This window comes from Gavialis gangeticus, unplaced genomic scaffold (genome assembly GCF_001723915.1).
Source record: "Gavialis gangeticus isolate Ggan-Ray unplaced genomic scaffold, GavGan_comp1, whole genome shotgun sequence".
In the NCBI taxonomy this organism is placed as follows: domain Eukaryota; kingdom Metazoa; phylum Chordata; order Crocodylia; family Gavialidae; genus Gavialis; species Gavialis gangeticus.
In genome coordinates this window covers 34,708,715-34,719,270 of record NW_017729000.1, presented here as the reverse complement: position 1 = coordinate 34,719,270, position 10,556 = coordinate 34,708,715, and the positions used below count along the sequence as shown (strand labels likewise).

General features: G+C 42.9%; 1 protein-coding gene across 7 annotated transcripts in view; it reads right to left on the bottom strand.

The window, feature by feature from the left end:
- The window catches only part of TENM2 (teneurin transmembrane protein 2), a 1,374,704-nt gene that overhangs the window by 329,766 nt on the left and 1,034,382 nt on the right, over window positions 1-10,556 (bottom strand). For all 7 annotated transcript variants that reach the window (XM_019506504.1, XM_019506506.1, XM_019506505.1 and 4 more), the window contains one exon: window positions 6,563-6,797. In XM_019506504.1, the coding sequence (XP_019362049.1) occupies window positions 6,563-6,797 (235 nt within the window). The remainder of the gene's footprint in view (window positions 1-6,562; window positions 6,798-10,556) is intronic.

Sequence of the window (10,556 nt, the reverse complement as noted above, 5' to 3'; positions counted from 1 at the left end):
AAGATGTCTCCTGGCTCTGCCTAGTTGCTCGGTGCCCCCACCTTAGGGGCTTCCAATCTATGTGCCCTCCCTGGGCCTTGCTCCGAGCCCTCGCCTGCACTGGGGCTCTTATCCTCATACGCCCGCACTGGCGCCTTGCTCAATAGGGCTCAGGCGGCCTCGGCCTTACCTGGCCCCCAGACCCCCTTTCCGGGTCCTATGCCCCACTGGGGCTTCCCACAATTGGGGCTCAGGTGGCCTTGGCCTTACCTGGCCCCCAGACCCCCTTTCCGGGTCCTATGCCCCACTGGGGCTTCCCACAATTGGGGCTCAGGTGGCCTTGGCCTTACCTGGCCCCCAGACCCCCTTTCTGGGTCCTACGCCCCACTGGGGCCTCTTGCTTGCGCCCACACTGGGCTCCTCATTCTTCTCTGCCCTCCCTGGGGCTCCTTATTCCTGTCTCATGCCCGCACTGGGGCCTTGCTCGCAACTCCCGCGATCGGGGCTCAGGCGGCCTCGGCCTTACCTAGGCCCCCAGCCCCGCCTTCTCGGGTCACTCGCCCGCACTGGACTCCTCGCCCCGCACGACACTGCCCCACTGGGGCCGGGGTCTATACAAACCCCGAACGCGGCACCCTCTCTGGCGCCAGGAACCCCCACGCTACTGGGGAGCTCCCATGAGGCCTCCTCCAGCCCCTACAGCTTCACCCGGTCCTCTGGTGTTACACAACAACAAACAGAAAATAAAAAGCCCCTGGCTATAATGTAAATTCCCAGCCAACCTGGCTATCCTCCATACATATCCCTATCAGGGTTTTCTCCACCCAGTATCATCATACCGACGTTACTCAGGCCATCAGCCCTCCCTGCTATGCCTGCCCTGCTTGCTCCAGCAGAACTCCAAGCTTCCTTGGCTGCCAGAGGGGAACTGACCTTCCGGCCTCAGCCTGGCTGTTTATAAAAGCCAGGCCCTGCCCCCTTCCGGTCAGCTGACCTGACTGGTTGCCCCAGCAACCTGCACCTGTGCTGCCCTGGTGATTGGCAGCTGAGCTCCTTTTACTGTGTTTCAGTAGCAGGCACCTTAGTGCCCTGCTACAGCATCTTATACACCAAAGGTGCAATCCTCAGGGGGAAAAAAAACATAAATAAACAAAAAACAGAAAAAAACCCTCTGAGAGAAGTCAATCCTATAAACTTAAAAGGAACAAGGATAAGAACAAATTGTGGAACTAGGGTTCATAACCTAAAGTAGAGAACAAGCACCCCATTTTTCTTCCGTGTTCTGCCACTCCTACCTGACATTTAATCTGCTAACAGTAATGACTTTTGACTCCAGTATCACAACAAAGATGAATTCAGCAAATGTCCCAAAGAATTCCGCAATGTAGGGAGTGCCTGGTAAACTGTGAAGATTTTAACACTTGATTTGTCAACAATTTGGTGTTTTTTTGCAATTTTTTGCATCCAAAAACCAAAACTGGTCTCAAATAGACAGATGCTTTTGTGGACAGAGAAATATTAAATATACTATATATAGTCTAGTCACAGAAAACAAATTATGTGGTATGACTGGCCTACGCCAAATAGGCCTGGCATTTTTATCCCTGACATTTCTCACTAATAAAATGCCCCCATCAAATTTATTAAGATTGTCTCAAATATAAACGGATTAATTCTCCATCAATCTGGCAGTTAAGAATAACACTTTGACAGCTGGCAGAAAACATCAGTATATCTTACAACTTTGTTGTCAAACAAGTCAGCTCAATTGTCTTCAGTCAATGGGCCTTCCCCTCTGGTTTTCTTTCTTTGGCATCTCATACTTCAAAGAAAATTTCATCCCTCCCACCCCCCATTCTCACATCTTCACTACATCCCATGACAGTTTTAGCAGTGCAGACTCCTATTAAGTAGGGGTACAGAACACTGTTCTAAAGGTAGAATACCTTCCTAAACATGAATCACACAAAGCAGCCATTCTGACTAGCAGACTGTAACTTGACTGACTTAATAAAATCCAAGAATACAAACAGATTTTTAGAGCTCCATAACCAGAAATCAATCTTGGAACCAGTTGCTAATCATTAAAGATGGAATGAGATCTCTTATCTTGTGTCTGCCTAGCCTGGGGTTCTTACACTTTTCTCTGAAGCATTTGGTACTGCAAGCATCTTGCATCTGATCCTATGTGGCAATTCCTTTGTTCCTAGAAAGGTCCTAATTCATATAAAAATCTCAATGGCTAGGGCTGTCTACCCACCCAAAAGAATCAATGAGTCATTCAGTGTTGAACAACTTCAAACTTTTCTACCAACAGTTATCTAGAGACTCTTATTTTAAGATGGGCATAGAAGCCCATCCTGTCAGACATCTACCTACCACTTTGTTCTAATCTTCCATTTGGCCAGACTCTCTAAGGGTATCATAGAATCATAGAAAGTTAGGGTTGGAGGGGTCCTCAGGAGGTCACATCTAGTCCAACCCCCGGCTCAGAGCAGGGTCCTTCCCAACTAGATCATCCCAGTCAAAGCATTGTCTAGCTGGATCTTGAAAACCTCCAAGTATGGAGATTCCACCACTTCTCTGGGTAATATGTTCCAGTGTTTTATTACCCTCCTAGTGACAAAATTCTTCCTAATATCCAACCTAAACTTCCCTTGCCTCAACTTGAGACCATTGCTCCTTGCTCTGTCATCTGTCATCACTGAGAACAGTCTAGCTCCATCCTCTTTTGAACCACCCTTCAGGTAGTTGAAGGCTCCCATGAAGTCCCCTATCAGTGTCCTCTTCTCTAAGCTAAATAAGCCCAGTTCTCTCAGTCTTTTCTCATAAGTCATGTCCCCCAGCCCCCTCACCATTTTTGCTGCCCTCTGCTGGACTCTCTCCAATATATCCACATCCTTTCTGTAGTGGGGGGCTCAAAATTGAACACAGTAGTCTAGATGTGGCCTCACCAGTGCTGAACAGAGGGGAATAATTACTTCCCTTGAAATACTTGCAACACTCCTACCAATGCAGCCCAGTAGGCCATTACCTTCTTGGCACCAAGGGCATACTGCTGGCTTATATTCAGCTTATTATCCACTGTAACCCCTAGCTCCTCTTCTGCAGAGCTACTTCCCAGCCTGTCAGCCCCCAGCCTGTATTGGTGCATGGGATTGTTCCATCCTAAGTGTAGGACTTTGGACTTGTCCTTACTGAACCTCACAGCAGTGGCAACACATAGGGGGTGCACAGGTCTCTCTGAATCTTGGCCCTACCCTCCTAGCACATCTAGTACTTTCCACAGTTTGGTGTCAACTGTAAACTTGCTGAGGGTGCACTCTATGCTATCTTCCATGGTGTTGATGAAGACATTGAATGAAACCAGCCCCAGGACCAACCTCTGGGGCACTCCACTTGGTACCAGATGCCAACTAGGCATGGAGCCACTGATTGCTACTGTCTGAGCCTGATGCTCCATCCAGTTTTCTATCCACCTTACAATCAATTCATCCAACCTGTATTTCCTTATCTCACCTGTAAGAATGTTGTGGGAGACCATATCAAAAGCCTTGCTAAAATCAAGGTCCACCACAGCCACCAGTCTCCCCACATCCACAGAGCAAGTCACCTAATCATAGAAGGCAATTGGGTTGGTCAGGCATGACTTGCCCTTGGCGAATACATGCTGACTGTTCCTAATGACCTTTTCCTCTTCCAAGTGCTTAAAAATAGATTCCTTGTGGATCTGTTCCATGATTTTGCTAGGGACTGAGGTGAAGCTGACTGGTCTGTAGTTCCCTGGATCCTCCTTCTTCCCTTTCTTAAATATGGGCACTACGTTTGTCCTTTCCAATCATCTGGGACCTCTCCTGATCACCATGAGTTTTCAAAGATGATGGCCAATTGCTCTGCAATCATATCAGCTGACTCCCTCAGCACCCTTGAGTGCATCCCATCCTGCCCCATGGACTTGTTCACGTCCAGCTTTTCCAAGTAGTCCCTAACCTGTTCTTTGACCACTGAAGGCTGCTCACTTCCTCCCCAAACTGTGCTGCCCAGTGTAGTAGTCTTGGAGCTGCCCTTGCCTGTGAAGATGGAGGCAAAAAAGGCATTGAGTACTTCAGCCTTTTCTGCATCCTCTGTCACAAGGTTGCCTCCCCCATTCAGTAAGGGACCCACACCTCCCTAATCCTCCTCCTACTGCCGACATACTTGTAGCAACCCTTCTTGTTATCCTTCACATTCCTTGTTAGCTGCAACTCCAATTGTGCTTTGTCCTTCTTGAATTCTTGAGTATGTAGAGTCACTATATTTAGATTGACTTAACGAGGGTTAAGTTGATTTAAATGCCCATTCATGCAGACATTTAGGGAGGGGGTAAATCCAGCAAAAAATGGCGTACCCAATCTAAGTTAGTTCACCTGAGTAGGTACACTAGCTTACACTGAGATTGGGTTAACACAATTTATAAAAGGGTTAACCTGATCTTGTGAACACCTGTATGCACTCATGTCCTGACCCCTCCTGACTTTTCCCCTCACTCTGAGTTTCATATACCAATTTGCCTGTGCAGCTCCCAGAAGTGATGAATGCAGGTGTCAAGAAAAAGAAAAAAATATCGTCTTTCCCTTTTTTGGAGGGGAAATGAAAAGCTCTTTGTTGGGACTCCCCCAAGAAGCAGCTTCATTCAGTCCCTTTTCTGGGAGGACCCCTTGCAGCCAGCATGGATTCAGAATAGGCAAGCCTCTGACTTTGAGAGCGTGGGTCTTCTCAGTCCCTGGCTTCTCTGGTGAAACATAGCACCCCCACCTGTGGGAGCGCCTTCTTTTTGGTCAGGTCTTGGAAAGGAGGGTGGGTGTTTTCTTCTTTAAAAGAAGAGGGTTATCAGAGTGCTGGATGTCACAAGCAGCACAGCAGACATTGCATCAAAACAAACAGTCTTTGTTGTGCCATTCCAGCTTCTTCTGTCCGCACTCAGACTTCCCTCTGCGCACCCTGGAACCTTCTCTCTTCAGCTTTCTCAGAGCTTCACTCATTTTCCTTTAGTCAACAGCTACACTTGCAAATAAAAAGTTATAAAACTATAATCCTAACCTGGGCACAACAGTCACCCAATACAATGAAACATTAAGTCAGGGGGAACCAATTAAGGGGGGCTGTTTCTGGGCACTGCTGCCAGGCCCAGACTGCCATCTTCTCCTGGGGTGAAAAGAGCATATAGATGTCTTGCACAGAGAAATATTTACAGGCATTATTTAGAGTAAAGCCTGCTCATGCTGAGTTCCTAAAGTGCTCCCCACTGGAACTGCAGACTAGAATCCAGCTCACATAGTCTTCTTCATCACAGCACGTACATACTGCTGCAAGGAGCAGTGAACTGCTGCATGCTCCTAGTTTAGGTGTAGGAGGCTTAAAGAGCAGGTGCAGTGAATACTCATTCACTCCCTAAAGTTAATAACTTTCTGCTCCATTCTTGGGGACAAAGAGCAAAGACATACACCAGATTCTTGCTCTTGGATATGCTCACAAAAATCTTATATATCTTGATTCCCCATCTGCTCAAAAGAATGGACCAAGAAAACAGAACAATGGGAGTATACACGGTCCTGCAGACATCACCATAATCACTAGTTCTAGTCTTAGGCAGATCAGCTTTGCCAGCGTCCTTTGATATTGAAAGCACAGGGTAACAATAAGATTAACTTCCCATCCACAAATGATAATGAAACAGAATATTCAGAAATGCTTCATCCCAGAAAGCTATCTACTAACCTATCTATTTACTTATCTATCTATCATTTCTGCAAATGATTCTATTCCAGAATAATGTACTTTTTTAGTTTATATATAACTAGTCCCCTCACAGGCACAAAGCTGTTAGCATGTACAGGAGGGATTACAGTGAATCTGCATGTTGGATGAAATATAAATTAAAATTATAGCTCTGTCAGTCTTGAATCAAAGATTGTTTCTCTAGGTCTCCCAAAACGCTTAATTTCAAATGAGTCTTCATTTATTACTTCAGGAAAGACCGAATGCATAATTTATCAGTGATACTCAGTCAATATACCCTTATAAGCAAGTTTCCCCTGAGTCTTGGAGTAAAAATATGTTATGCTAATTCTATTAGTTGTGTACACAAGAGCCATCTGAATGAATAAACAAGCATTAAAACATAGCACATGAACAAAGAGATGTCTAACTGTCCATCTCTCAATGATAAATGCATAAGCATCTTAGATATTTTGGTTTAAAATAACTTCCATTTACATCACATTAGGTAAAAGATACATTGACATAAAGTCAATAAAATACATCTCCTTCTTTTGAGCCAAATTCTTTTGTATTTCCAGATATATTTTTCCCCAAGCAGTTGCTTTAACACATGCTTGTGTAGTATTACAGTAACCTGAGAACAAACCTGCCTTGACTGTCCACCTCTTAACTACCAAAACTGCTATTTGAAACAGATTTCCCTGCATCTACCCTGTAAAATTCCACAATTGTAAGATACCTCAATTATCCAAGTTTATTCCAAGTATCATTCAGGCAACTGAAACCAAAGGTGTGTTCTAAATGCAATCATACTGTGACCTACCTAGTCTCCAGTGGCACGTTGCTATTGAGCACCCAGCTATCTTGAAGTTGCACAGACTCAGGAGTGGTGGCCAGGTCATTTGGTGCAGGAGCTGGTGCATGGATCTGGTTCCGCCGATTTGTGAGTGAGTTCCTGTTTAGGGAGTTGGCAGAGGAGTGATGATGGGACAGTGTATGATTGTGAGGAGGAGGAAGTGGTGGTCTTAGTGTTGACTGGCTGTGATGATTTGAAGGACCTAAAAGAGTAAAGAAAAAACGTAAGAAGGTCTGTTAGACTCTTCCCCAAGTATTTTCAATGGCGCAGCTACTCAGAGGCAAGCCTCAGTCCTGAAAAGTTGCCCCTTAGAGCACATTTATAGTCTGATAAACTGACATTTGTAGGTTCCATGCTGACAGTATAGACAGGCATCCAATTCCAGCACTGGTGAGAAACGGATAGCATAGCTGTTCCTGCCTTCTGGCTGGAGACCAACCAAGTCACCTTACAGGCAGTTCTCCAGTAAGGGGGCAAAAGGAAGATGCTCCTTCATTCCCCTCAGCCTCTATAGAAGACAGGCCAGGGCATGGGTCCAACAGTGGGGGAATCCTTCTCACCCTCTGAACAGCTCTGCATCTCCTAGAGCTGCGCAGGAGGAGGGAGACAGTGGAGAATGGAATGGGTCCAGCTACGGAGAAATGCCCTTCTGCCCATGCACAGGCTGGATCCTCAGTCCAAAGCTTGAACCTTCTCAGAGGGAGAATTTCAGGTTGGAGGAATGTCCCCTCCCACATGCTACACAGCCCCCAAGTCTGGTCAGGGGCTGGGGCCCTGACACCAACAGCAGAGTCTCCACAGGGCTCCTTGACAGCTGGCCTATGGGCAGGCTATCAGGAAGCCAGTGCTCTCCCTCCCTCTCACTTGGAGGGACAGCAGTGGACTGTGGGATATAGGTGGTCTTTACCACCTGAAAGAAGCATAGAACCATTCAAGTTCAGGAGGAGAGAGACCTTCTTGTTTGGAAGCCAGTTCTCTTCTGCAATGGGCCCTTGACTAGATGTACACTGTTCTTTTTGTGCAGAGAAAGGCTTTTTCTCTTGGCAGAAATATCTGTCTATAGCCTTAGTTTCTGTCATAGACCTCAAGAGCAGGGTTCCAATTCTCCTTTCACTTACTGTGGTTTTACACCAATGACAATCCATCAGTTTCAAACAAATTACACCAAAGCCAGCAAACAAAAATCTGGCTAAAAATATGAATAGTTTACAATAAAAGATAGGTCAACTCCTGCAAGTACTTCAACAGGATCAAGGTTGGCCCACTTTTCCTACCTGGCAGTTGCATAAATACTATTGACATATTGAAAGTATTATTCTTTCAGTTGCTTTTGTTGTAAGTTACTAGACAATTTTGTTGATGGATACAAAGCAAATAAAATCTAGCTCTTTCTTCTAGAACTTAGGTAGCCTTGCTTTGATAAAGAGTATAAAACTTTATTGTTAGTCCATAAAGCTAACAAAGTTAAATAATGCACAGGAAAGCAAGGTAAGGATAGACAAGAAGATGTCATCTCAGTACAGTTGCTTTTCTAACCACAAACATATAATGATAAATAAGTGTATATATTTCCCATTCCATGTATTGTAGGTAATTTTAACATTTTACTAAATGGTGAAGTAGATTAAAATATAAGAAAATAAACATCATAAGTCAGTGGATTTAATCATTACATTAATTTATAATTTTTAGTAAAGAATTATTCTAAAAAGTAACAGCGAAATTATAATTAGACTGATGTATGCTTGTTTTTGGAAACTCTGAAGCACATATTTTGGATTTAATGAATCAAACAATGAAAGAAAATATCACCAGGGAACACATTTACAGCTAGATGGATCTGTTTTCACATGGAACAATGAATTATAGGAAAAATGGTCTCTTCGATTAACTAGACGTAAGGTCAGTATTTAAAAATATGGGTGCTATAGTTCAGCCCCTAGAGAAGTTGTCTGTTTTTCAGATGTGCTCAATGCTCCTTTTAAAGACTGCTAATCATCTTTGAAAACTGGGATACATTATTAGGAGTCCAAATTTGGAACCAGAAGCTTAACTTCAGTGTCTAAATTTGAAAACTGTGACCCTAATACATTGCATATTCAGAGCAGATTCTAGTCACCCTCACATGGTTAAGCAAGGAAAGGTGGGTGAAGGAGTTCCTCCCTACCTATGTACAAACTAGGCAACTTATGCTCCCTATGTGTTGAAGGTGGATGTGATGACTGTTAATAGCAGCAGTGGCACTCAGCAACCAAAGAGGGCAGAGGTAGAATTAGGCTTCCTCCCACCATCCTCTTCACTCCGTGTCTTTTGCTGTGTCCCACCCAAGATAGCAGTAGGACTGGGGGCGGAAAAGAAATAGGAGTAGAGTTGGCCCCTAAATATTTTTGTGGCCCCTAGAAAGCACTGGCGGATAGAAAACAAACCTGCAAGTTTCTCTGGGAACATTTGTGTATAAGGAGGTGATAAGAAAAAGAATTTCTGCAGTTTGGGTGTTAAATGAAGGTGCCAAGAACTGCCTCTGAAGAAATGGAAATCTTACTTTTTATCCACAGAAAAAGTTTATTGTTTTAGACAGAAAGGTACTTTGCACAAATACCTTCTAAACTTTGCAGCTCACTTCAAGTTCTGCCTGCTTATTAATTTTTGCCCTGGATACTTTCGAAATGCTTCATCCTTCTTGTACTTGCTTGAAGAAGATTGTTTAGCCCAACATGCTTTTATAGTAAAAACCCATATGGACAGGCTACAACATCAAACATCTGATCAATTCTAGGTCCTTATGCCATTTCCAAGAAGTGTGAGGAATAAGGCACGGCAGGATGACAATGTGTTTGGATAATATCCACATACATTAGCTCAGTAGAATTATTTTTCCAAAGTCTGAATTCTGGCACTGAGCAAAACATGTTGATTTGGGTTTCAGTAAATGGATTTTGTGAGTTATAAAATGTAAATGAATGTACTTATGTATTATAAATTACTCCAGAAAACCCATATGTTTCATATTTTCAGTAATCAACCTATTTTTGAGGCAGTTTCTCTTTTTTTGTAAATTCCTTTCACAACATGATTTCATAATACTAAAGGTGTGTTTAGGAAAAAAACCCCCATAAAATCATTGTTGCCTTTACAGTATGCTAGATTTAAATAAGTAAATATATTTTAAATACATTATTGCAAGGTACATTTGTTATAACCCAGGTTCAAGAAAGCACTTAACCACATACTTTGGCCAATCTCAGTTTCACAACAGATCTTAAGTACAGCACTTGATCTTAGTCCACAAGAGGCCGAGAACCGATTAACAAAGTATGTGATAAGGTCCAACTGACTTCACTGAACAGTGTTAACTACTATTCTGAATAGGAATGAACTAAATCATATGCTTAAATTAGCAGGCCCTTCAGTTCTGTGTAGCATAGGAGGCTAAATATAGACAAGATTTATTTTTTAACTGTGTGTAGCTTCCCACTGTTGATAGATCTATTTTGAAAGATAAATCATTGCCTGCTATAACAGAGAATCTCTCTCATAATCTTGTAACCACAAAATGAAAGGCTGTTTATAAAAATGAACTGACAGTAAAGTGAATATACTATCACTAATAATAATAACTATTTCTACAAAATTACGGTGGCAACAGTTTCAATGAAACACACAGAGATGAATTAAAGACTCAGTTTCTATTTTATAAATACAGAACTATATATACATAAATTATTTATAGCTATAATATGATTATATATTGAAACTCTTAAAGTTCAGTATATTTATCTTAATATATCACAACAATTAATATAGAAATGATCTAATAAATATCTTAAAACTTAAAGACATTGAAAGAGGGACTTCTTTTTCACGGAATAGGGCCCAAACCAAAAAAAAATCACTTTAGAACTTTGCATAGGGCTGAAAAATGAATTTGGGTCTGAATGTCTACACCATTAATATACAGGCA